The following is a 27,465-nucleotide window of genomic DNA, read 5'->3' as shown; positions in this document are numbered from 1 at the left end:
ATGTTTCCAAGGATATTACTTTCCAGTCTTGCTGTCTGTACGTTGCTTGGAGGAGTTGTGGGTGAGATGTGATGCTGGTGGGCAGCCCTTCATGCGGCATGACTGTACCATGCTTAGCTCTGCTCAAAATAAACTCAGACACTAAAGACGGTGGGCTTCCCAAGTGGCGCTCGTGGTAGAGAATCCGCCTGTCAATGCAGGAGACACAAGAGACTCGGGTTCAGTCCCTGGGTCGGGAAGATCCTCTGGAGGAAGGCATGACAACCCACTCCAGTATTCTTGCCTGGAGAATCCCCACGGACCGAGGAGCCTGGCCAGCCACAGTCCGTAGGGTCACACACAGTCGGACATGACTGAAGCGACTTGGCCCGAAAAAACAATGCATTATTTAAAGAGGTGCCATAAAATTACACATCAAAACCACTGTATTTTCAAATCAGGCTCTCCAGGAGTCTCCATGTATATTTTGCTAGAAACAATGTTAGAGGAATGGGGAAAAGATTCTCTAGGGTCCCCGTTGTCCTAATTCACGTCTCAGTGAAATCTCTCCATGGGGACCACACTGTATTTTCAGCAGTAAAATTGACTGTCCCTTTTTCCTCTTCTTAGTCTAGTTGGCGTTATGAATGTACCTCCACTTTCTCTGTATTATTATCCTTTGTCAAAGCGCAGTTTTATTATTCTGCCTCTCTCACTGTTTTAGAAAGAAAAAAAAAGAAGTTAAACCCGCAGTGCGCTCAAAAGCTTCCTGTTAGAGTCATCACTGGGAAATTCTCTTTTTACTTAAAATGGCTGGACATAGAAATAGGAATCTGATTATTCCAGTGACCTGGTTAGCAAAGTGGGGAGACAAGCCATCGATTTTTTTTGGAGGATTTGAATTCAGTCTTTCTTATTAGTATTAAAACTAGACTGGGACTTCCCTGGTGGTCCAGTGGTTAAGAATCTGCCTGCCAATGCAGAGGACCAGGGGTTCGATCCCAGGTCTGGGAAGATTCCACGTGCCGTCTGTCCATGGGATTCTCCAGGCAAGAAAACTGGAGTGGGTTGCCATGTCCTTCTCCAGGGGATCTTCCTGACCCAGGGATTGAAGCCAGGTCTCCTGCACTGCAGGTAGATTCTTTACCAGCTGAGCTATGAGGGAAGTCCAAGAGAAATCTCTGCAATGAGAAGCCTACACACCGAAACTCGAGAGGGGCCCCTGCTCACTGCAACTAGGAAAGCTGGACTCAGCAAGAGAGACCCAGCACAGCCCCAGCAAGTAAGACTAAGAAGAAACTACACAGAGTATCTCCTCATGATTGAGAAAGTGCTGGTGAGTTTATAGTGTGTCCACTCATTCACCAGGTATTTATTGAGGCCCTACTAGGTGCCCAGCCACTGTTCCCTTTGCTGAGGCTCCAGACATCAGTGAGTTAATTAAGCCGACGTGGTCTTTGCCCTCACAGAGGTTATTATGCCGACCATCAGTCTATGAAGGAACATCGTGGATTTAAGAGGTGTACGGACAGGAGGAGCGAATACTTAACCCAGCGGTTTGTTTTCAAACGTAAACTCTTGATTTTAACTCCTGGATTCATCATTTCCTTCTTCACCATAAAAAAGCCAGTGCTGAAAATGTTCTGTCTTTTAGAGCTTTTTGGTTTATTGGGAATGAAAGTCTCTTGACATTTGTTTGATTGCATAATCCTACTTTCAAACAGAGTAAATATTTGGTTAGAAGCCGGAAGGAACCACTTTTCAAACCAGTTTAAAAAGGGAATATAATTAGAATAATCTTGGTGTGACATACAGTCTCTGGAGGAGATACAGTTTGTAACCATGTAATAGTGATGTTGCTGGCAGAGTCTTTTGTTACCACATTGCTTATGTAGATTTGAGTGGCCATACTTCCGATTTTAACGAATTTATATGTATTTATAAAGCCTGTTGATCAGTGTGGAGGGGCTCTACTCCCAGGCCTTGGTCCGCACTGATTGGAGTGGACCATTCTGACTTGGTGTCTGCAGAAAGTCAGCTGTCTCCTGAGGTCATTGGCTCCCAAGCTTTCTCCTTATTTTCTGGAACTTTTGCATAAATATTGCGTGACAGTTTTTGGTTTTAAATAAAGCAAATAAGAAGCAGACACAATTGCTTTCATTCTGCTGGTAGAGTTTCAGCAGCTGCGGAAGTCTCTGCGATGCCGAGGATGGGAGGGGACAGTCCAGGCTTCTGTGTGTGAGAGCAGACGGGTGTTCTCTGGGATGCCCCATGGAAGAAGCAGGCTGAGAGGATGTGGGTGTCAGTCCCTGCTTTCCTGTCTGTGATCAGGTGGCCTTACCTTTGTGGTAAAGGGATGACACTTGCTTTGACACCCTTATGGTGTTAAGAAGGTCAAAGGATGTATCGATTTGAAAGTTCTCTGTAAGCAAAATCTATGTTGGGAGGTAGCTGGTTTCCCAGCCTTTCTTGTGTTACAAATTGGAATGTGTGTGTGCGTGCGTGTTAAGTCGCTTCAGTCGTATCTGACTCTCTGTGAACCCAGGGACTGCAGCCTGCCAGGCTCCGCTGTCCATGGGATTCTTGGGGCCAGAACACTGGAGTGGGTTGCCATGCCCTCCAGCAGGGGATCTTCCCGACCCAGGGATCGAACTCGGGTCTCTTACATCTCCCGCATTGGTAGGCAGGTTCTTTATCACTAGCACCACCTGGGAAGCCCCACAAACTGGACTGACAACAGTCTGCTCCCTGGAACACAGCATCACGTGGAACCTTCGGAGAGGCTTCGTTCCTCTCCAGGACGCCGCTTCACCCTCAGGTTGGGGGTGCTCAGAGCGCCGTCCTTAGCTCGCCTCCCTCTGCTACCAGCGCCGTGAATCGTTGCTTTTGAGCTCTGAATCTGGCTGTTTTTCAGTAAAGGAGATCTCCTGCCTCACACTCCCTCCAGTCTATTCCATTCTACATGATGTGTTTTGTGAATCTGGAAGCACGGACGTGTATCTGAATGAACGTGCTCTACGCAAGACTGGAGTAACTTCTTTACATTATTTTAACGCTTTGGAATAAGAGCAAATCTTGGCTCACCTTTACAATGAGGATTTTTATAAATGTGGTTCTTAGCACGTGTGAACAGTTTTAGAGTTGACAGTATGTTCTAGACACGTGGAAGGATTTAAACAGAAGTGCCGAAGGCAATGGCACCCCACTCCAGTACTCTTGCCTGGAAAATCCCGTGGACAGAGGAGCCTGGTAGGCTGCAGTCCATGGGGTCGCTAGGAGTCAGACACGACTGAGCGACTTCACTTTCACTTTTCACTTTCATGCACTGGAGAAGGAAATGGCAACCCACTCCAGTGCTCTTGCCTGGAGAATCCCAGGGACGGGGAGCCTGGTGGGCTGCCGTCTCTGGGGTCGCAGAGAGTCCGACACGACTGAAGTGACTTAGCAGCAGCAGCCGATCGCTGGAGTGGTTGCTAAATTCATCAATTATTTATGCTAAATCCTGTCTACTCAAGAACCAACTTGTGAGCTCTGAGGTACTAAAAAGAAAACCTAACCCTTCAGACTCTTGAGAGTCCCTTGGACAGCAAGGAGATCCAACCAGTCCATTCTGAAGGAGATCAGCCCTGGGATTTCTTTGGAAGGAATGATGCTAAAGCTGAAACTCCAATACTTTGGCCACCTCATGAGATGAGTTGACTCATTGGAAAAGACCCTGATGCTGGGAGGGATTGAGGGCAGGAGGAGAAGGGGACGACAGAGGATGAGATGGCTGGATGGCATCACTGACTCGATAGACGTGAGTCTCAGTGAACTCCGGGAGTTGGTGATGGACAGGGAGGCCGGGCGTGCTGCAATTCATGGGGTCACAAAGAGTCGGACACAACTGAGCGACTGAACTGAACTGAACCCTTCAGACAAGGAAAGAACTGTCAGTTCTGAGCGGCACCAGTAGGTGGCACTGACGGTCACCAGAGGTCCAGCACCGAGTCCTGGAAACTGGTTCCTGCCTCTATGCTTAGATTTGAGTTATTTTAAGAATCCTGATAACGCTGTAATATCTGACAAGTGCAGAAGCCATGAGCATGTTGCTAGTGATAAGGGGAACATGATGATGACAGACGAAATTCAGATGGTGGTTTTTTAAAAAGCAAGTGGTGAGAACACACAGTTGTGTGTGTATGCGAGGCAGTTAGCGCCGTTGAAGGAGCACTTCTAAGGGACAAAGAATAACGCCTGCCGCGTGTTGAAGGTGCTGTGTCCAAGCGGACGACAGTCATTGGCAGGTGCTGGGGGGAAATCCTTGACAAGGTAGAGCACACCCTGTAACGCATGACTTGGAAGAGCAGCGTCAGACATGTGGAGTGAAGCGAAGTGAAAGTCGCTCAGTCGTGTCCGACTCTTTGTGACCCCGTGGACTGTAGCGCGCCAGGCTCCTCTGTCCATGGGATTCTCCAGGCAAGAATACTGGAGTGGGTAGCCATGCCCTCCTCCAGGGGATCTTCCTGACCCAGGAATCGAACTGGGGTCTCCTGCACTGCAGGCAGATTCTTTACCAGCTCAGCCACCCGGGAATTAGCCTGATGCTTATTCAGGAAACAACTGCAGGCTTGTTGAGGAGCTGATCATGGTGGAGGTGCTGCCGATGAAACCCTGGTCCAAAGCTCTGTGCGTGACAAAGGCCCGAGTCCCTCCGAAGGCCACGAGTGGAGGGTTGAGGCTGCGGGACTACCCACAGCAGCTGTGAAGGTATCAAGGGAGTGCGATTAGCTGCTGCCTCTTTTTCAGCGTAGAAGAAACTGATCCTTTTTTGCAAAATGATGCCCCACAGATCTCATATCACTGAGGGAAGGGAGAATGAACCTGTTTTTAAGGTTCACACTCCCTTTAGTGGAAATGCATTCAAAGACCTCAAGCCTGAGCCCTTCAAAGCCATCTCAGGCTTCTGAACAGACCAACTTCCCCAAAGCCTGCTGGGCGCCTTCTCATCTGCTCATCAGGAGGGGGACTGGTTATTGTCCTGTTGTGCTCTAGGTGCAGGGAGCTGCATCCTTTTGTTAACATAATATCAAAATAAGAGGAAAAAAGAATGTGGCAGGTAGCAACTGTGAAACCTATAGGATTCATTCATTTGCCAAGTAATAGGCATAAGGGGCTTCCCAGGTGGCGACGGTGGTGAAGAACCCACTGCCAGCGCAGCAAATGTAAGAGACGCGGGGTTGATCCCTGGGTTGGGAAGATCCCCGGAGTAGGAAATGGCAACCACTCCACTATTGTTGCCTGGAAAATCCCATGGACAGAGGAGCCTGGCAGGATACAGTCCATGGGGTCGCAAAGAGTCGCACACGACTGAAGTAACTTAGCACACACACACACACGTAGAGGTGGCCGATGCCAGTTATCACCTGCGTTATTTTGGAGATAATTATTCACATGGGTACTGAACGGGTCGGCCAGCTGGGAAGTACAGTGTTGCAGGTAGCCACGTGCCAGCTGTGGTGGGGAAGGGGCGGGGTTGAGATGGCCCTGCAGGTTTGTTTTATGACATAGAAGTGACCCCAAGTCCCCCCGTGCTCTGCGCTGAGTCTTAGCACCAATGCTGACCTCCGGCTGAAATGTTTGCAGGCAATTTCTGACTTATGCCAGGACCCAGGAAGGAGTCCTTAGGTATAAGGCTCAGAAGTGGCGGTCCTGTGGGTTGAGGGTGACTGTCTCAGCCACACAGGTTACGTGGCTGCAGGCTGGCCACTGCCCAGACTCCGTGCTTGGGCCAGGGAGTAGTCGACGTGGCCAGTGTGACTGACCTGGTCTTAGGAGGCACCCGGGGTACTATGCCAACTCAATCACAGAGCCTGGGGGGGTGGCATGGGACCCACAGGGGTGGCCCCGGGGATCCCCACAGTGGAACTAGAAACCTCATGGGCAGGAGCCGGCTCCTGGGAAAACTGCATAGAGTGGCAGTAGCCCAGATTCTGAGCTGGGACGTGGTGGCATTGGGGAGCCTGGGCGGCGGTGGGCGCCGGGGAGAGGGGGAAGGGCTCCAGGCACCAAGTGCTCCAGGCGTGTCCCCAGCCCTAGATGGGGAGAGAGGCGAGCGCAGTGTGGTGGTCACGACTAAGGTGTTTCTCTGGTCTGACCTAAAACACATGGGGAGGCTGATCAGGGACTGAGAGAGAAAGAATTGAGATTAAGGAGTAGTGTTGATGTCTTATTACAGTAATCCCAGGGGTCCTGGGGCCAGCCGGGAGCAAGACACGAGCAAACCACCAACCCTCAGCTTCTGAGCAGTAACTCACCGCTAACCCTACTGAGTGCAGACGCCGGGGTTTCCTATGGAGTTTCATGGAGTCAGGAGCTCACCTGTTGCTGGGAAATGCGTGGGTCCAGCGGTGGGGCGGGGGCACAGTGTTTGGGAACATTGACACAAGGGAAGCATTAGCAGATGATCTTCTGAAATTGCATTGCAGCTCTAAATGGCATAAAAATGTGTTTCGTTTGATTTTTAGCTGTCCTCCAGCTCCTCAAGAAATATTCACCAAATGTTGGCAGATTCTGTCAGTCGAATAAAGGAATTCGGATTTCACCAGGTAACAGACTCCCCTTCCATCTCAGGGGCGAAGGGCAGAGCCAGTTCTGCTGACGTTTCACAAACTGGTTTATTAGCCTCATGCAGAAGTGAAATTAAGTCTTGAGAAGCTCGTGAACACAGCTGTTCATCTTTGCCTGCTGATCCGGAGTGGGAGAGTCTTGAGTGTCACGGAAAGAGCAGGTGCCAGGGCGTATCAGCTGGACCCCTCCCTGAAGACCTGACGCAGTGGGAGTGGGTGGTGGCCAGTGCTGGGGAGGCTGATTTCAGAGATAAAGGAAGCATGAAACTTGGCCGAATGGTGGATTCAGATCAGGTTCCCCAGCGTCCACCCCCTCTCAAGCCAGTCCCTTTGCGCCGAGTGACCTCTTGTGTCACTGTGTCCACAGTGCTCACGGGACCTCCAGGTGCTCCGCTGTCTGGGTCTGTGTGGACGGGGGTCTCCTGGCCCCCTTGTTCTGCTGTCTTGGTCCCAGAGATGCTCTCAGGATAACTGAGGCAGAGACTGGGAACCCACAGAAGATTGGAAAAAGTGGAGTAAGAGATGAGGCTGTGAAAAGGAGGATCTGGCCATGGTGGGGTGGCGGGAATGGAGGCTGCGGTGAGGGTGGCCCGGCCCAGTTCCCATGGACAGTGTGACCCAGGCCCGTTCTCCTCTGTGGGGCCGAGCGTGACCCACGAGCACGCACGTCGCAGACTGGAGTCACGGGCACCCTTGGAGCTGTGGGCCTGCTGTGCAGCTGCTGCTTAATAGATGCCTCTTTCCAAAAACAGCAGCCACAGTCGCTAAAGGAACTTTCCAGGGACGCTGCCCTGAGTATGATGTCATTTTACACGCGGGCAGGCGGGAAAGAAAGGTCAGAAGGTCTGCCCTGTTCATTCAGACCCCTGTGTTGAGGTCCTCCTGAGTGCTGGCCTCTGCTGAACAAAACAGCTCATGTCCTGCCCTCGGAAAGCAGCTGTTTCTGACAAGGAGACAGATGATAAAGCTGACATGTGAAGTCAGGTCCTAGGAGCTCTGGAGGAAAATAATGCAGGATAAGGGATCTGAGGACAGGCCAGAGAAGGCTGCTCTGTGAAGTGGGTATTGGAGCAGAGGCCTGGAGACCGAGGCTGGGGCCATGGGGCTGGCTGGGGAAGCCCATTCCAGGCAGAGGGAACCGCACGTAGGCAAGCACAGAGGCGAGAACTGTCGGACGACGCGGTGGAGGAAAGACAGAGAAATGGGTGGATGAGCTGGAGCGAGGTGCCGGGGAGGGAGCTGGTGGGATTGTCTGCGTCAGCCTGCAATGAGCAGCTTTGTGTTGGGGACCTTTGACAGCCCCCCTGCCCGTCTCCAGCTCTGCGCCGTGGCCCCTGGACGTCTGGACCAGTGTCCAGCCTCAGCCCCGCTGCCCCTCCACTTCCCGGCCTTCATCCTGGACCTGTGGGCTTCGGCAGATAGAAGGTTCCTTGTCTTCAGTGGACAGACAGACGTTTCTGCTTCTAAAGAGGAAATGAGGGTTTTCTAAATAGAGAAAGTAAAGATCAACTTGTAAAGCCTTTTCTAAAAGTACATTTTTCTGGAGGAATCCTTAGGGAAACTCAGGACAAGCTCTTGAGTGTTGTAGCTGGGTTGAATGAACACAGTGGCCAAGGTCTCACCTGCTGTCGCTCTGTGAAACTCACTGATTCTGTCTCCTTCCTCCCAGCAACTGAGCACCGCCCAAGTTATTCTTTACTTAATATATTTCCTTAAGGAGACCCACTTTGCAAACTTTTTGCTTTTCCTAAGCAACAATATGCATCATACCATAGTTTAGTATTGTAGTTATATTTTTTCCAGTTATTTAAAATCAGTTTTTAAAAGGCAGGTGTCAGACAAACAAAGCTCGACTTGGAAGTTTTTCCCGTTTGAGCTTAGAAATTGGGACCTGCACTTCGGACTGATTTCAGGCTTGCCAACAGCTTCATTAAGGCAATGGCAAATTTTAATAGTCATTCCAAACACCAAAAGCTCTTCTTTGGTTTTTGTAACATTGACTAAAGAAAGGGACTTAGCTCTAGGCAGGAAAAGAGTATAAGAAGAAAAAAGCGAAAACAAGCAAACCACAAAAGTTTCGATACATCTGAGGTGAAGTGCAATTTCTGAATTATCACCATCTTCTGTGTTAACCGAGATTTAATGGTGATTGAAACCAATTTCATAGCGTGTATTTTACTTGTGGTGAAATCATTTAACCACGAGAGAGTCTATTTTTCTATAGGAAAACACAAAAGAGAAAAGCCATCATTTTTGTGGTGCAGAGCAGAGCACGGCCAGTCCTCCCTGACGCTCAGTTTCTCTCACGACTCAGCTGACAGGCTGTGTCTTGCTGTGTGCACCGAGTTGTAAATTCAGTTTTCTCATGAGCACTCAGAAGGCTGTCCTCAAATAAACAAAGGGATTTTTAAGTGATTTGGTGTGTTAGATTTCTCTCTGGTTAAAAACAAATTCCCTTGAATGCACTTAATGCTTCAGAATGGTAAACGTTAAAATGGTGATGGTAAACTTAATATTATGTACATTTTACCACAATTTTTAAAATGTCATGGTGGTCAGTCAGTCAGTCAGTTCAGTCGCTCAGTTGTGTCCGACTCTTTGCGACCCCATGAATCACAGCACACCAGGCCTCCTTGTCCATCACCAACTCCCGGAGTTCACCCAAACTCATGTCCATCGAGTCGGTGATGCCATCCAGCCATCTCATCCTCTGTCGTCCCCTTCTCCTCCTGCCCCCAATTCCTCCCAGCATCAGAGTCTTTTCCAATGAGTCAACTTGTCTCATGAGGTGGCCAAGGTATTGGAGTTTCAGCTTCAGCATCATTCCTTCCAAAGAAATCCCAGGGCTGATCTCCTTCAGGATGGATTGGTTGGATCTCCGTGCTGTCCAAGGGACTCTCAAGAGTCTTCTCCAACACCACAGTTCAAAAGCATCAGTTTTTCAGCGCTCAGCTTTTTTCACAGTCCAACTCTCACATCCATACATGACCATTGGAAAAACCATAGCCTTGACTAGATGGACCTTCCTTGGCAAAGTAATGTCTCTGCTTTTCAATATGCTGTCCAGGTTGGTCATAACTTTCCTTCCAAGAAGTAAGCGTCTTTTAATTCCATGGATGCAGTCACCATCTGCAGTGATTTGGGAGCCCCCAAAAATTAAAGTCTGACACCGTTTCCACTGTTTCTGCATCTATTTCCCATGAAGTTATGGGACCAGATGCCATGATCTTCGTTTTCTGAATGTTGAGCTTTAAGCCAACTTTTTCACTCTCTTTCACTTTCATCAAGAGGCTTTTTAGTTCCTCTTCACTTTCTGCCCTAAGGGTGGTATCATCTGCATATCTGAGGTTATTGATATTTCTCCCTGCAGTCTTGATTCCAGCTTGTGCTTCTTCTAGCCCAGCGTTTCTCATGATGTACTCTGCATAGAAGTTAAATAAGCAGGGTGACAATATACACCCTTGACGTACTCCTTTTCCTATTTGGAACCAGTCTGTTGTTCCATGTCCAGTTCTAACTGTTGCTTCCTGACCTGCATATAGGTTTCTGAAGAGGCAGGTCAGGTGGTCTGGTATTCCCATCTCTTTCAGAATTTTCCACAGTTTATTGTGATGCACACAGTCAAAGGCTTTGGCATAGTCAATAAAGCAGAAATAGATGTTTTTCTGGAACTCTCTTGCTTTTTCGATGATCCAGTGGACGTTGTCAATTTGATCTCTGGTTCCTCTGCCTTTTATAAAACCAGCTTGAACATCTGGACATCACGGTTCACGTATTGCTGAAGCCTGGCTTGAAGAATTTGGAGCATTACTTTACTAGCGTGTGAGATGAGTGCAGTTGTGTGGTAGTTTGAGCATTCTTTGGCATTGCCTTTGTTTGGGATTGGAATGAAAACTGACCTTTTCCAGTCCTGTGGCCACTGCTGGAGACTTTCGGGTTCTCTATATAGAGTTTCCTGTCATCTGCAAATAGTGGCAGTTTCACCTCTTCCCTTCCAATTTTTTCTTTGTCTTTTACTTCTTTTTCTTGTCTGATTGTTATAGTTATGAATTCCAATACTACGTTGAATAGAAGTGGCAAGAGTGGGCATCTTTGCCTTGTTCCTGTGGGAAGTTTTCAGCTTTTCACCATTGACGATGATGTTTGGCTGCGGGTTTGTTGTAAATGGCCTTCATTATGTTGAGATATGTTGCCTCTAAACACATACTGATGGGAGTCTGTCTGTTTCACATTCTTTCTCCGCATCTATGGAGGTAACCTTGTGGTTTTGTCTTGTCTTTTGCTGATGTCGTGCACCTCATTGACTGATCTGGGTGTGTAGAGTCATTCTTGTGACCGTGGAATGAATCCAACTTGAGCACGGTATAGGATCCTTTTTATGTGTTTTTGGATTCAGTTTACAAATATTTTGTTGAGGAGTTTCGCATCTGTATTATTCAGAGATATTGGCCTGTAAATTTCTTTTTTTTTTTTTGTAGTGTCTTTGCCTGGTTTGGTGTCAGGGTGACGTTGGCTTCATAGAATGACTTTGGGAGTGTCTCCTTCTCTTCAGTCTTTCAGAAGGGTTTGAGAAGGATTGGTATGAATTCTTCTTTGTGTTTGGGATTCCCCAGTGAAGCCATTTGGTCCTGGACTTTTGTTTGCAAGCAGGTTTTTTTTTTATTATTATTAGAAATTCTATTTCACTTCTAGTAACTGGTCTATTCAAATCCACTATTTCTTCCTGACTCAGCTTTAGTGGACTGTATTCTTCCAGAAATGTGTCCATTTCCTCTGGTTGTCCACCTGGTTGGCAAATTGTTCATAGTGTTCTCTTATGATTTTTTATATTTCTGTGGTATCAGTTGTTATCTTCTCATTTCTAATTTTGTTTACTTGAGTTCTGTCTCTCTGTCTTCTTTTGAGCCTGGCTAGAGGTTCGTTAAATTTGTGTATCTTTAAAAAAAAAGTTGTTAGTTTTATTGATCTGTTCTATTGTTTTTGAACTCTATTTATCTTCTCTCTGATCTTTATTATTTCCTTCTTTTTGTTGACTTTGGATTTTGTTTGTCCTTTTTCTAATTCTTTAGGTGGTAAGTTGGGCTGTTTGAGATTTTTTTCTCGTTTCTTGAGGAAGGCCTGTATTTCTATGAACTTCCCTCTTAGAACTGCTTTTCCTGCATTCCGTCGATCATGTAAGCGTGTGCTTTCATTTTGGGCTTTCCGTTCTCTTCCGTTCGTCCAGATGCTCGTTTCTGTGCCCACTCCGTACGTAGCACCTGCCTCATTGCCGGAATCTGCCGGAGTTCCTCACTAGTGTTTGGTTTTGTTTTTTAAACAGAAGAAAGTGTCAGTGAAGAAAACACAAGATGAAGAAATAAAACAAATAGATGAAGAGAGAACCAAGGAGATTTATAAAAACTGGAAAGAAGATTCGGAGTGGCAGGCTTCTTGTAAGTACCCAGAGGCCTCTGTAACAGTGACACGAAAGCAGCTTGTTCAGTTAATAATATGACGACCTGGGAAACACTTAGAATGGTTGTCCAGAGATATTTTTAACACTAAATTATTACTCAAAGGCTACGGGCCACCTTTTGAACTGCAGCAAGGTTCTCAGCTCATCTTTGCACCAGCAACATTATGATGTATCTAAATGATGGAATGGTATTTAGCTATGAAAAATGTTTTGGAAGAGCGTTTAATGTCCTTGGAATATATTTATATCTGTTTAACTTGAAGAAGAAAAATGATTATAAAAATAGTATGAAAAGCACCCCTGTTTTAAAATGTCTAAGTGTATGAGGGAAAAGGCGTGGAAGGTTAACATATTAACATTAGTTTTCTTGGAGAGGCAGGATTCAAAGTTACTTGTTGGACTTCTTGTGTCGAGGTGACCTCAGGGGGCTTCATTCCTTGTTAGCATTGCCCAGAGAGGGTCCTCCTAGGGAGAGGCCAGTGCCGATGAAGCAGAGCAGAGGGTGAGCGAGGCTGATGCTGGGAGGATTCGGGTGTGAAGCAGGGTTAGGGCTTCCATCTGACCTGGACTAGGAAGCCCTAACTGCCCGGTCATCCCTTGAGGCAGTGGGAGGAGCCAGGGACGGGCATGTCCGCAGAATGTTGGAAATTCCTTTACAACGAACACCATTAAAATGACAGTTTTTGTGAAATGAGAATGTTCACCAGATCCCATCACTTCTATGCAGTGAAATCTTAGTGTAATGGAAGATTTTAGGCATTTCTTTGAAGTCAGACATAACAGATTCTGACCAATAATGCCTGAAATACAGATAAATACCCATAAGGCTTATTCTTACATCCTGCATCAAGTCCATGATGCTCAACTGCTGAAATAAAAACTGCCAAAGCCCTTCTGTGTTACAATGCAATCGTAAGAGGCTGTTTTGGGTCACTTTCATGCACCCACCGAGGCTGTGACTGGCCGTGTAAGAATCATTTCCTTCTTCGGTCTGGGAGGCCGAATCACTCGTGGTTCAGCCACGCAGACTCTGAGCGTGGCCTCTCTGCCCACCCAGCCCGTCCTCGGCCACAAGCCACTGAAGAGCCCCTGATGGTCTGGGGAGGGGCGGTCTCTGGGCTCAAGGATGAGACTGCGGCTTCACCTCGTATTATCCTGAGACCCTGCTGACCAGACCCTCGCTCGGGCTGAGATTCCTCTCCGCCTTGGCTGCTGTAGGAAGTTCTCGGGCACGGGGCTCCCCTTCCCTCCCCCGTCCCTGCCCCCCCCACTCTGCTCCCCTCTGCCGCGCTGACTCTGCTCACCGTCTCCGTGGGCTGACTCGAACCCCGCTGTCTCTCCTAGTGCGAAAATCCAAAGCCGCTGATGAGAAGCGGCGCTCCCTGGCCAAGCAGGCCCGGGAGGACTACAAGCGGCTGTCGCAGCGGGGGAGGAGCGGCAAGGGGCAGCAGGGCCCCCCGGGTGGCCCCCAGAAACCCAAGAGGCCCCCGCTCCCCCCCAAGCCTCATTTCCTGAGCCCAGCAGGACAGCCACGCACACCTCTCAGGTGAGAAGCTGGGCGGGCGGCTCTAAGTGTAAGTAATTGAGGGTAAGTTGCGTGGCCGCTTCGGGGACAGAGGCTGCCCGTGCCATTCAGTCCAGCCCCACCTCCCAGCCTACGATGCTAAGATACCTGGGCAGGCCTTCATCCCTCCTCGCCTGTAAAATCCCCACTGTGGGTACCACTAACATGCCCAGTAACTTCGTGAAGATACCTAGACAGGTTAGTGACTTCGCATGCCCCCAGCCCAGCCCCTCTCTGGTGACAGCCAGTAAGGGGAGGGGGATGGTTGAGGAGTCGTCCCAGTGGGAACCCCGGGCTTGCTGGCCTTCACATCACCAGCAGAACTCCATTTTCCACAGATCAGGATGAAAGATTTGATGACGGTTCTCATTCTGGGGCAGCCTTTCCTGGTGGCTCTGCGGGTAAAGAACCTACCTGCCAGTGCAGGAGATGCAAGAGACGCAGGTTCAATCCCTGGGTTAGGAAGATCCCCTGGAGTAGGAAATGGCAACCCACTCCAGTGTTCTTGTCTGGAACATTCCATGGACAGAGGAGCCTGGAGGGCTACAGTCCATTGGGTCCCAAAGAGTCGGACACGACTGAACACACACACTCATTCTGGGATATACAGCTAAGCTCATAGGTTGAGAATTTGGAAATGTTTCTTTTTTTAAATGCAGACTTTATTTGATGATGACGATTACCTTAGCTTTGGGGGTATTAGGCAGAACAATTTGTTTTGGAAGCTCCTTAATGAAAAGTTAAGAAAGTGAAGAGGAACTAAAAAGCCTCTTGATGAAAGTGAAAGTGGAGAGTGAAAAAGTTGGCTTAAAGCTCAACATTCAGAAAATGAAGATCATGGCATCCGGTTCCATCTCTTTATGGGAAATAGGTGGGGAAACAGTGGAAACAGTGTCAGTTTATTTTTCTGGGTTCCAAAATCACTGCAGATGGTGACTGCAGCCATGGAATTAAAAGACGCTTACTCCTTGGAAGGAAAGCTATGACCAACCTAGATAGCATATTCAAAAGCAGAGACATCAGTTTGCCAACAAATGTCCGTCTAGTCAAGGCTAGAACAGTGGTACCACAGCAGAAACTCCCATACCTTATATTGTTTTGTTTTGTTTTAATTTATTTATTTTAATAGAGGCTAATTACTTTACAGTATTGTGGTGGTTTTTGCCATACATTCACATGACCTTATGTTAACTGATTATAAAATTATTTTCTCCCGGTTATTGCTATTATATGATTTGGTATGTAGACAGATGATATTTAAAATAACTGAGAGAAATCACATATCGATTTAATGAAATACAACTGTCTAAAGCCTTGTCCTCTCTGACATAAACACTAAAAACCCTTCTCTGTTAGGAGTATGGAAAAATAAAGAACAAAGCTCTCCCTTTGTATGAGGTCAGTGGTTATCTTCAGGGTTTTTTCCTAACAGGAATTATGACCTCAGAGGAAGCAGGGGGTGGGCGTTTCCTCTTCTGTGATTATTTCTTTACTCAGAAGAAAGGTTCCATCTGGGGACTTGCGAGCCAGCACGAAATGACCACTCTACAGAGTGGCTGTTTGGGGAGCGAGTTTTTTCTTATGGATAACAAAACAAGGAAGACCCCACAGTGCTGTGACCAGGCGCAGAGCGTGAACTCCTGCCCAGCCCCTCCCGCGCCTGAGCCTGTCTCTGTGTTGGGCCGGGTCCCCGTGGGCTGGGTGCTCCTCCAGGCTCCCCCGAGGGTGGGAACGTGCCACCATATGTCTGCACCCAGGGCGTTTTTAGAGCTCAGCCCGTGCGACTGACGGCAACAAAGGTGCCCTTTCACGAGGGTTTTAAGATGATGTTTTAAGCTCGGTTAGCTCATTTTTTCCAACTTAAGCCACTTGCATGAAGTGCTTTTTGTGAGGTGGCCAGACTGGATGGTGTCAGGGCTGAGATTTCAAACAGTGATGACCGAGGTCAGCTAGGAGCCGGCCCGGAGAAGGGCAGACACGGACTGTCCGTGGAGTTTCCGCTTGATCACCGAAGATTTCCTGAAGAAAAGGGCCTAATCTGAAGGCTGGGAGGAGAAATCAGCATGTAATCTCGTGTGTGCAGTGTCCGCTCCCCCAGAAGGTCAAGTATTACAGGCTGTTTTCTCCAAACTGCTATCTTCCTATGTACTTGCGTGTACATCACGCGTGTATATGTACACGCTGAAATGTATGTCACATGTAACTCCTGGTAGCATGTGTTACCATTAAGACATATAAAGAACATAAATTAATTTACATGATATCCAGTAGCTCATTTAGACTCATTGTTTTTACACTGAATTCTGCTCAGAATTAGTGGGCCTGGGACTTGGAAATACATTTATTATTAAAACACTGCAGTGTTGCTTTTTACAATGGAAATTGACTTGGGCCCCAGAACTTAAGTTCTGCTACTGATTTTTATTTCAAAACCATGCTGCTGCCTGTATCTTTCTCTTAACCAACCTTCAAAAACTCTTCTTTCTTTTACCTTCCATTTCTGAGACTGCCTTTTAGCAGAACTTTTGAAAGTGTGTCAGAGAAGGAAGCAAGTCAGGGAGGTTAGTGGAAACAGGAAGAAGAGGAAATTGAATGATGAAAGTGTTGGGGAAGTTTATTCTATGGCCTTTGGGTTCTTCTGCTTGCAAGCACTTGCTCTCCAGGAAAATATGGGGTGGGGGGCAGAATATTTCACTTTTTAGTGCTGTTTTCTCAATTTTTAATTGGGAGTTAATGGAGCTTCTCACTCATATCAAAAATGAGTTAAACACTGTAGTGTTAACTCAAACCCATGAGTAGTCTACAGGACCGGCAGGGCAGATCCATTCCCCACCCTGTTCCCTGCCTTGGAGGAGCCCTGTGACAGCTGTGTGCAGGGCCCCACCTCAGAAGCTCAGCCGTGTGATCTTCAGACGTGTGTTGTATTTGTGTGTGTGTGTGTGCGCACACATGAGTTTTGAAAGCATTATTTTCAAATCCAGTGACTCTAACTTGTAAATCTTTTACGAATGTCAGGAATCAGAGAGTGAGGAGGCCGGCGTCCAGCCCAGCCCAGGAGGACATCAGGCGCTGGTTCCAGGAGGAGCAGCTTCCTCTGCGGGCGGGCTACCTGGCGGACTCAGACAGCATCGCCCCCTGGTTCCACGGTGAGTGTGCGGCGCTGACCCTGGCGGCGGGTGAGCCAGCAGGAGGGCAGGACAAAGGCTCCCTTCCGCTTGAGCTACCCCAGAGAGGCTCTGATACTGTTCTCAGAAGGTGGATTTTCCCAGCTTTCTCAGGGAGCGGCTGGCACCTGCCAAGTGGGCCACAGCCTTGGTGGCTGCCAGCAGAGGTTGGTTGATCACCCCAGATGGACACCGGGGGGCGACTGGCAAGGCATTGCCCCCTGGGCCCCTGCACAGGGCACTCGGTTGTGCCCCCCACGGATGGCAGCACCGTCGGTCCGCCCCCCACCCCCAAGCAGGGAGGGGCCACCAGATGTGGTCGGAAGGGCACAGGCCACATGACCTTGAGCAGATCACGTTCTCTCTTGTTCTTGTTGTTTAGTTGCTAAGTTGTGTCCCACTCTTTGTGACCCCACGGACTGCAGCATGCCAGGCCTCCCTGTCCATGATCTCGCAGAGTTTGCTCAAACCCATGTCCATCGAGTCGGTGATGCCATCCAACCATCTCATTCTCTGTTGTCCCCTTCCTCTCCTGCCTTCAATCTTTCCCAGCATCAGGGTCTTTTCCAATGAGTCAGTTCTCATCAGGTGGCCAAAGTACTGGAGCTTCAGCTTCAGCCTCAGTGCTTCCAATGAAAATTTAGGGTTGATTTCCTTTAGGATTTGGTTCTCTGTAGTGAATCCATTTATCCGAGCCTCATTTTCCTCATGCATTAAATGAAGGGGTTGAGCACTGTGACCTTCAATTAAAAGTTCTGTGGTTTTGATCCCTGCAGTTAAGGCTGCGAGATGGGCTTGTTGGAGGCTAAGCAGAGGTCAGCTCATAAAGCATGTCTTCATTCGATGCTTGAAACTGGACTCATTCAAACCGTCTATTTACCCTGCACCCACCTCACTGACCTCTCAGCTTCTTGGATTTCAAAAACAGGCAGTGACTTTCTGTCTGCTGCTTCTGCGAGTTCTGTGGTTGGGTTGGATTATCACTGGCTCTGTGGACAACAAAAGCTTTAAGACAGAAATCACGTCCTCTCACAGAGAACGCTTGTCCTAACGGGTGTCTTGGTTTGAGTTGTATTTAAGACTACTCTCTTTTCAGTAGGATCATCTCACGTAGAAATAGAGCCACAAAAATCAGCTACCAAACCCATAGGATGGCAAAGTCCTCTGAGAAAGAACCAAGTCGTCTGTGGCAGGCTCTCTGCGAAGGGACTGCTTTTACAGGTGCAGCAGAACCATCTCGTTTTCCCTGAAAATGCAGGTTCTCTGGGGACTGAGGTTTTGTAACTGTCCATGCCCAGAGGAGCCCCCTCTGTCTCCCAGGAGGAGGTCTTAAGCCTCCTTCCCCCTTCTGCTCTCCTCTGAAGATACTGGGGGAGGGACTGACAACGGTGAAAAGAAAGAACATGGTCAGCACCTCCACCATCTCGCGTTGCCTGTCTTTTTTTTTTTTAAGATAAGCAGTGAGGAAACCGGCCTCTCTGTAGTCTCTGTGTTGCTGGGCAGAAGATGCTGCTCTTCCTGGTCCCAAGGATGCTAGCTTTTTTAACTGCAGGGAGTGAGACATTCAAAGTGCTGATGTTGTTAAAAATCCTGATACTTTAATAGGCAGTTCTACTTGAAAGAGTTGCTATGAGCTAGGAAGACACAGTTGGACTAAAAATTTAGTTGAAGCTTTGGTTGAAATATAAGACTCTTGGATTTTACCTGTCATTTATTAATTGCTATTGTTGATGATTTATTTACATTTATACAAATATTTATCATAGTTGTATCAGTTGTGTCTGACTCTTTGTGACCCTGTGGACTGTAGCCCACCAGGCTCCTCTGTCCATGGGATTCTCCAGGCAAGAATACTGGAGTGGGTGGCCATGCCCTCCTCCAGGGGATCTTCTCGACCCAGGGATTGAACTGCATCTCTAACATTTCCTTCATTGGCAGGTGGGTTCTTCACCACTAGCTCTGCCTAGGAAGCCCATTGTAAGCAAAGTAAATAATATGATATGATATAGTGATGTAATTGGAGGAGGAAATGGCAACCCACTCCAGTGTTCTTGCCTGGAGAATCCCAGGGACGGGGAGCCTGGTGGGCTGCCGTCTATGGGGTCGCACAATGTCGGACACGACTGAAGTGACTTAGCAGTAGCAGTGATGTAATAGTAAATGCACAGCCATGTAATCAATGTAAATTATTATCTTTACTTTTAAGAAGAAAAAATTTTGCATTTCTATGATAAAGAGAAGAGGAACCACAGCTTATCTTTTTGAAACATAACTGTTTACTAGGAAACGTGTTTTGAAATAACAGGATGGCAGTTCGCTGTTAGTTTGCCGTCTTCCTTTCATTGACTCAGACCCCTAAATCACCCTTCGTAAGTTACTGTTTTGGCCACCTAATTTTCCCCCGATGGAGTCTGTATTTCACCCCTTTTTCTAAATTAGCTTTGAGTAAGAATGGGGGTCAGAAGGCAGGGACCAGGGAAGTGAGGGCAGCTGGGCCTCTGGCTTGTGGGGAGGGCAGGTGCTGCACACCGTTGGTGAGGCAGGACCCCAGAGGATGCGGCAGGACCCCAGAGGATGTTGGTGAGGCAGGACCCCAGAGGATGTGGCAGGACCCCAGAGGATGTTGGTGAGGCAGGACCCCAGAGGATGCGGCAGGACCCCAGAGGATGTGGCAGGACCCCAGAGGATGTTGGTGAGGCAGGACCCCAGAGGATGCGGCAGGACCCCAGAGGATGTGGATGCGGCAGGACCCCAGAGGATGCAGCAGGACCCCAAAGGATGAGGCTGGACCCCAGAGGATGTTGGTGAGGCAGGACCCCAGAGGATGTTGGTGAGGCAGGACCCCAGAGGATGTTGGTGAGGCAGGACCCCAGAGGATGCAGCAGGACCCCAGAGGATGTTGATGAGGCAGGACCCCAGAGGATGCAGCAGGACCCCAGAGGATGTTGATGAGGCAGGACCCCAGAGGATGCGGCAGGACCCCAGAGGATTTGGCAGGACCCCAGAGGATGAGGCTGGACCCCAGAGGACCCCAGAGGATGCGAGAACTTAGGGGAGGGGGCAGGGAACTCGTTTGGGGTGATGACTTTGAAGGTTCTTTGGGGCCGTTGTGTGAAACGGTCCCTGGGGCAGCTAGACTAATGGGTCAGAGCTGGAGATAATAGATCGTCAGCACGTAATCGGAAGCATGGAGGGCGTGGGGTTTTCCAGGGGTGAGCTGGGAGGGTGTGAGAGAGGAGCTGAGGGAGTGCCAGGCAGCACCCAGCACTGTGGCAGGGAGGAGCAGGTGGACAGCGGGTCCAGCTTCCTTCTTGCTCAGGGAAGATCAGGCTCTGAAGGCCTTCAACTGTTGAGATGGGGCCGCCCATACCAGGGAGGGTTTTTCTCTCCTCCTTTGAACATGGTTTTTCTAATTATGAAACATATTACACAAAAACAGTCCAGGGGAAAATAAATCCAGTGCCAGTGATGTAACAAGTATTTTAGCTGCTCTCCAGGTAGGGGGAGTGTTAAAAGCCATATTTACTTTGTGTCTATTTTTACTAGGAAATAAACCCTGAAAGACAGAATTAAGGCTCCTTTTTCACTCTGTTTTGATGCTGTTTCCTCTTCCCAAGGAATGAACCACTCTTCTGAAGCTGACTTTCCCATCCATATTTGCATTTTATTACATGTATACATGTGTGGGTACTTCAGTAAAATATATTTTAAAAATATAAAACACAGGTATGCATATGTTTCTACAAAACAGAACAATGTGTTTAACATTTAACATATAACATGGTATCATGTTGTAGACATTCTTCTGAAACATACATTTTCTGTCAATATTATGTTAAGTGGGTTTTCCCTTGTTTATAAAGGTGGACTAATCATTAGTGGTATTTGTAGTGCAGTATTTTATGATATATGTTATTTATATATTTATAATACACATTCTATAAAACACGTAATCTTTTGTGTTTGATGATATATATTTTATCACACACACATACACACGTGTGTCATTACTCATTCATCTCTTCTCCTATATTTGGTACAATTTTTTTGCTGTTATGGAAAATGATGTGGTATTCACCCTGAACTTGCCTCCTTGAACACATTTGTGATCATTTCTTCAGGGTGTGTATTTAGAAGTGAAATTGCTGGGAGGTAGGATACGAACCTCTTTAAGTGTTGCCGGATGTCTTCCAAAGTCATTAAACAAAGTTAAACTCCCACCAGCTTAATCTTACCAGTGGAACCACCTTGTTTTAATTTGCATTGATTTGTCCTCAGTTTAGCTTTTCAGGGTTCCTAGATAGGTGGGTGTCTTCTGTTATTCCTTGTAATCATTTGACCATTCTTTCTGGTCAATTCAATGCCCCAAGGCAGCACAGAGTTTTCTTAGCTCCTAGCTTGGAAAGGTGGCTTCCCTGGTGGCTCAGACGGTAAAGAATCTGCCTGCAATGCAGGAGACCAGGGTTTGATCCCTGAGTCAGGAAGATCCCCGGGAGAAGGGAATGGCAACCCACTCCAGTATTCTCGCCTGGAGAATCCCATGGACAGAGGAGCCTGGTGGGCTGCGGTCCATGGGGTTGCTAAGAGTTGGACACGACTGAGCGACTTCACTTTCATTTTTTACTTTCATGCATTGGAGAAGGAAATGGCAACCCACTCCAATGTTCTTGCCTGGAGAATCCCAGGGACGGGGGAGCCTGGTGGGCTGCCATCTATGGGGTCTCACAGAGTCAGACACGACTGAAGCAACTTAGCAGCAGCAGAGCAACTAATACACACAGCTTGGAAATGTAGTGTGATGCAGGCTTAGTACCAGACTCCCGAGATGGATCACTGGGTTTGAGTTGTTTTCTCCTCTGTGAATGGAGGTAATAATAGAATCTACACCACAGCATTGTTTCTAAGTCAGCTGACATCTGAGAAGGCTTAGGCCCTGGTGCAGCGTCTCTGTTGTAACTGATCAGCCTAAGAGAAAGTTTACCCCTCTGGTTCCCTCTGCCCTTCTCCTCCTCATCAGCCTCACCCCGCCAAAAAGTGTTGTCTTCAGTAACAGCATCACGTACAAGGATGAGGCAGCACTTCAATAACATAGATCTTAATTATTTTCCTCAATTATTTACTTAGGGCCTGTCCTTGACAATAGCTTCCCTGGTGGCTCAGACGGTAAAGCATCTGCCTGCAATGTGGGAGACTCGGGTTCGATCCCTGGGTCAGGAAGATCCTCTGGAGAAGGAAATGGCAGCCCACTCCAGTACCCTTGCCTGGAAAATCCCATGGACAGAGGAGCCTGGTAAGCTACTGTCCATGGGGTCGCAAAGAGTTGGACACGACTGAGCGACTTCACTTGTCCTTGATAAGTCTAGAGCCCAGGAGGTCACCCCAGAAGGCAGCAATAATCTGGAAGGACCAAAGGAGAGCCACCCTGCAAACAGGGAATGAAGTTGCTTGCAATCATCCCAGGCAGTTACGGTTGCGTGTGGGGTCAGCAGGGAGGGTGTGGAGAGACGGCAGTGTGTGCTGCGGTTGCTGAACAGTGCTGTCGCTTTCTTAGGTTTATAATCTGAGTATTGTAGTCCGTTTGGTTTTGTTTCCTCAAGAAGGATTGTCTTCTTCTCTCTCTGTCCTCACCACTTACCTCCTCTCACGCATGAGTGGTCAGGACTGTCTTGATCGTCAAGTACGATCCGTGTTTTTATCCATCTCATTCTCCCGAGTAGCCACCCTGTTACAGCACCTTCTGGTCTGGGCTGTTGGTGCAGTTGGCGATAAGTGTTGAGAAGCCCTTTTGGCTAACTTGACACCCCGCTGAACATGGCCATTTCACTCATCCTGTCTCTTGCTATGGGTCCCCAAAGTAGGTAGGTATATAATTAACTGTACTCACTTTTTGAAGAAAAGGGCTGGGGAACAAGTAAAACTGAAGTTGGAAGGTCCATCCATCACCCCACAGACCCATTTCTTCACTCTGTCCATCAGCATTTTCCTACTTCTGTGAAACATTTAGCAGTGTCAGGAGCTTAGGAGCCAGCAGAGGCTGCGAGTGGGAAGACGGGAAAAAGATGGAAGGAAATGCACAAACAGATTTCTGATTTGGGAGATCTCTAATTGCTTCTGTTGTTGTTAGAGAATTCACATGCTTGCTTCATGCATCAATAGTTGATCATTATTCCTCTGAAAGGTAATTTACACTTCCTTATCCAAATATGGAAGTGATTAGACAGTTGATTAAATATTTCCACCTGATTTATTTCTTTTAAACGTCTTTGCTTTTGTGGCATATGGTCAAACCTACTCTCCAAATGCTTTACATTTTTAAAAACCTTTGTATTTTAAGCTACTTAAAAAGTAAATCCCTTTAACATCTACAGGATACCAACACAGTTCATACCACAGCTATTTTGATTGCTTCCATTTTTCCTGCATAGCTCAGTCATGTCCGACTCTTTGTGATCCTGTGGACTGTAGTCCGCCAGGCTCCTCTGTCCATGGGGATTCTCCAGGCAAGAATACTGGAGCAGATAGCCATGCCCTCCTCCAGGGGATCTTCCTCACCCAGAGATCGAACCCAGGTCTCCCACATTGCAGGCAGATTCTTTACCATCTGAGCCACCAAGGAAAGCCCAAGAATACTAGAGTGGGTAACCTATCCCTTCTCCAGGGGAACCTCCTGACCGAGGAATTGAACCAAGGTCTCCTGCCTTGAAGGTGGATTCTTTACCAGCTGAGTTACCCGGGAAGCCCCTCCATTTTTGATACACCCTTCAAATCTTCATTCTCCAAGGGGGTTAAATCGTATCCATTTCTCTGGAGGCAGTTACTCTCTCAAACCTAGGTTCCCGGGAGAGAAGTGTCCAGGAAGAGTCCTGTGTCTTTGTCCTCCCAGTGTTACTGAGTCCAAGCTGGCTGCTCGCCACGTGATAGGCCAGCACATTATTAGATAAAGTGTTGGGACATGGAATAGTAACTTTATTTGGAAAGCCAGAAGATCAAGAAGATGGTGGACAAATGTTCCATAGAAGCATCTTCCCCAAGTAAAAATTCAGGCTTCTTTTATACTAAAAGGGGAGGGAGGTATGGTTGGCTGATGCAAACTTCTTGGTATTGGAATCCTTTGTTCTTGCAGCTGTCTCCGTAGGTCAGGTCATAATGTTCCTGTAAACCTCCAAAGAGACAAATGTTATTCTCTGTTCTGCAACTTTTTATCTCTGTGTGAATGTAAAAGAGTTATACCCTTAAAAGGTCAGAGGCTTGAGAATGGGCTCCCTGTATATTTCAGGCTATGGGTAACATTCTTTCTAGAAAAGGTGCAGAACCCAGCATGACTCAGCACAGGCCACAGGGCACAAAAGTTAGATAGAAAAAAGAAATGGATGCAACATGGAGTCAGTCTTGCTCTTCCCAGTTACTCTTCACTGCGCCACCCAGGCTCCGTCAGCACAGTCCTCCAGGGCAGACTGTGTATACCTGGAGGGGTTGCATTGAGAAAGTCTCACAGAAGCCTCCCAAGATTTCTTTCAGGCTAAAACCTTAATGAACCTGGACCCTGGCACCCTTAAGCGATGATCTGTCTTCCAGCCATTTTCCTGAGGCTTGGAGATTTCTTACTTGTGGGGCCATCAAAATTCTGCCCATCTCTCACAAAGGGATTTTCAAGCTTTGTCTTGACTTACACACAAAGACTGATGGGTGTGACTTTCCAAAGTCACCCTAATGTATCCACCCTGCCTCACCTACACCTGTGATTCATCTCCCTCATGGAGTGGGAGAGGCTGTGGCTGGCAGCAGGAGGATCTGGGTGCCTGTGTGTGACAGGGAAGGGCACCGGAGGCCTTGACCTTGGGAGGCCCCAGCAGAGCCTGAGCCGCGAGCCCGAGGACTCCCCTCCGCTCAGCACCGAAGCTTCATCTGCACTGCGGCCTCAGAGCGCTTTGTCCACGTTACTCTCCGCAGCGCTCCGCTGTGCCTGCCTAGCCTTAGCTAGTTCTGAACTAACCAAAGATGAAGATAAAGGCGTGAAAGCCAGAGTACTCCTACAGATTTGAGAAGCGCTGGCTTCTCTGCAGTGAATACTACACAATTGCCTGGGAGACCCTGACTTTTTTCAGACATTACCCCGTGCAGCAAACTTGCTGCAAAACTCTTAGCATCTTTTTCCACTACTGTTGAGAGGAGTTCGTGAACCTCAAAGCCCTCCCTTGGGTTTTTCAGATGCTGCCGTGGGGTCCTCGCCCTGATGCTGCCGGCCATGGGGGTCACTGCCTGCCTGTGCCGGGAGCTCTGTGCTTCCCGTTACTGACGCCCGGAGGCTCCAGGCTTGTGGTTCCCGCTGTGTTCTTGGAGGGGCCTGAGAGGCGAGACAGAGGGGAGCGGGTGGGTCCTGCTAAGGAGAGCGGCTCTGCTGGGGGGTTTTACTTGGGATATTTTACATGGATATTAAATCCACGCTTTTGCTGTCACACTTTCTTCCTTGTCACATGCCCGTGTCCTGGATTTCTCCTGTCACCGTCAGAGCAGGCTGGACACTGCTCCTTGACGCTGGTGGTGGGGAGAGTGGGGAGAGGCGCCAGCTTGCTGGTGACAAGTGCGTCCCCAAGGCCACACCGCCTGCACCCAGCTCCCCGTCCCCCACCAGCCGGCTGCGTGGCCTCAGCAAGTCGCATGACTCCTGCACTTGCCTGTCATCTGTCCGGATAATCCATTACCTGCCTCCCAGGGCTGGTCGGAAAACTCGGTGAGGTGTAACGCAACGTACTCAGAACCGTGTGTGATGCATGCTCAGGCACCTTCAGTAAGTGTTGGCCATTAAGGTGATGAAGTGAGAACACATGATGTCATTTTAATCTTTGAATTCCTAGGGAAACATTATGAATAATATTTTAAGAGCTCTGACCACTTTTCCTCATCCCTAAGGTACCTGAGCCCTGGCAGCTCAGCTGGTATAAAGAATCTGCCTGAGTGCAGGAGATCCCAGTTCGATTCCTGGGCCAGGAATCCCCTGCAGGAGGGCACGGCAACCCACTCCAGTCTTCTTGCCTGGAGAATCCCACGGACAGAGGAGCCTGGCGGGCTACAGTCCATGGGGTCGCAGAGAGTCGGACACGACTGAGACTAACACTTGAACTTCCAAGGTGCCTGAGCGCTCAAGGGTCCATGTCAGCATCGTGTGGGTCTCCTTCTAGGCAGAGGACCAGGGCAGGACCCAGAGCCTCTCTGAACCTGTGTCCCGTATGTGCTGAAGGATCAGAGGGTGAGGTAGGGAGAGCTCTCTCCCGACTGTGACTCGCCAGGGGTGACGTGTACGCTCTCAGTCTGCAGGGTTCTGCTTGGAAACACCTCCGGCTTTTCTCTCGTCCACCTGGCCCTGGGCAGGTGGCAGCGCGGGGCTCTGAGGTCACCCTGAAGCAGAGCTGTGTTCCATCCAGAACGTCGACCTGGTGCCATGCCCTCTGCACCACCATCTGGGGCAGAGAACATGGGAAAGATGACAAGAGGAGAGGTTGAGACAGCACCGGGATCTCCACCGCCCCAGCAGACCCCATGAGATCAGGGAGCCCCGAAGGCGCCGGCTGGGGCTTCTTTATCCACGACCGCCGAACTCTGAGCTGAGGGGGTCGTAGGGGTCACGGTGCATCGTCTCCACACATAGGGACTGCAGCCGGTAATCACTGAGAAACACATCTTCTTTAGGCTGCCCAAGTAGGAAACGAACACCTCTTTGTGAAATCAATCTCATTTTAAATTCTCGGCCAACTCCAGGAAAGTTTCATGAGCCCGGTGGGTTGGGCTAAGCCAAGCCCTGAGCAGGAGCCTGAAACCACCACTAACTTGCCCTGTAGCTTCGGGTGCCTACCCTTCTTTCTCAGCTTTCCCATCTGTAAAACGGCCATCGCTCGCTCGCTCGCTTAGTCGCTCAGTCATGTCTGACTCTTTGTGACCCCATGGACTGTAGCCCGCCAGGCTCCTCTGTCCGTGGGATTCTCCAGGCAAGAATACTGCAGGGGGCAGCCATCTCCTTCTCCGGGGGATCTTCCCAACTCAGGGATCGAACCCAGGTCTCCTGTGTTGCAGGCAGATTCTTTACCATCTGAGCCACCAGGGAAGACCCCCAAATGGCCATGCTGCTGCTTATTCTAAACCTGTTTGGAGAAGAAACACAATGAGTAGGAGTCTCTGGAGCCCGACACGCCTGCCAGGGGCAGGTGTTCTGGAGGGTGGGTGCGAGCTTGGCTTCTCTGGTCTGGCATTTGGTTCCGGCCTGCGCTCCAGACCCACCTTGGGACCTCTGAGACGCGGGCCTTCCCCTCTGTGCTTGGTGGGCCGTGACAGCATCTCTTCTCCAGGCCTCAGTGAGGATCAGATAAGGGAATGCCCATCTGGGGGAGGGCCAGGCAGACGTGAAGAGCTCTCAGTGCTGTTGTTACTGAGTTCTCATTCGTTTGGTTATTAAACACGGCTTGTCCAGGTGCTGGAAGCAGGGCACACAGGTGTGCGTGTGACTCAGGCCTGGGGGTACCTCGGAGAAACACAAGGGCACCCCTGGTCCCTGTTATCAGCTCTCAGCCTAGTGGCAGTGGGTGCTAGGGTTGTCCTGGAGAGGGACGTTTCTCACTTGACTGTGAGCGAGGTATGTGCTAGACCTTTCCCGGGCGTCTTCCGGGTAGCAGTTCCCGAGGGTGTGAAGATAAACTAGGAGCG

The 27,465-nt window shown here is 48.8% G+C and overlaps 1 protein-coding gene across 3 annotated transcripts in view; it reads left to right on the top strand.

Moving 5' to 3' along the window:
* Positions 1-27,465, top strand: part of SH2D4A (SH2 domain containing 4A) — a 74,143-nt gene that overhangs the window by 30,396 nt on the left and 16,282 nt on the right. For all 3 annotated transcript variants that reach the window (XR_009734090.1, XM_061404648.1, XM_061404647.1), the window contains 4 exons: positions 6,486-6,566; positions 11,908-12,019; positions 13,387-13,588; positions 16,622-16,752. Coding sequence is in view for 2 of the 3 variants with exons in the window: in XM_061404648.1 (XP_061260632.1) it covers positions 6,486-6,566; positions 11,908-12,019; positions 13,387-13,588; positions 16,622-16,752 (526 nt within the window). In the remaining variant the exon portion in view is untranslated. The remainder of the gene's footprint in view (positions 1-6,485; positions 6,567-11,907; positions 12,020-13,386; positions 13,589-16,621; positions 16,753-27,465) is intronic.

This window comes from Bos javanicus, chromosome 27, assembly GCF_032452875.1.
Source record: "Bos javanicus breed banteng chromosome 27, ARS-OSU_banteng_1.0, whole genome shotgun sequence".
Lineage (NCBI taxonomy): Eukaryota > Metazoa > Chordata > Mammalia > Artiodactyla > Bovidae > Bos > Bos javanicus.
This window is presented reverse-complemented; position numbering and strand designations above follow the sequence as displayed.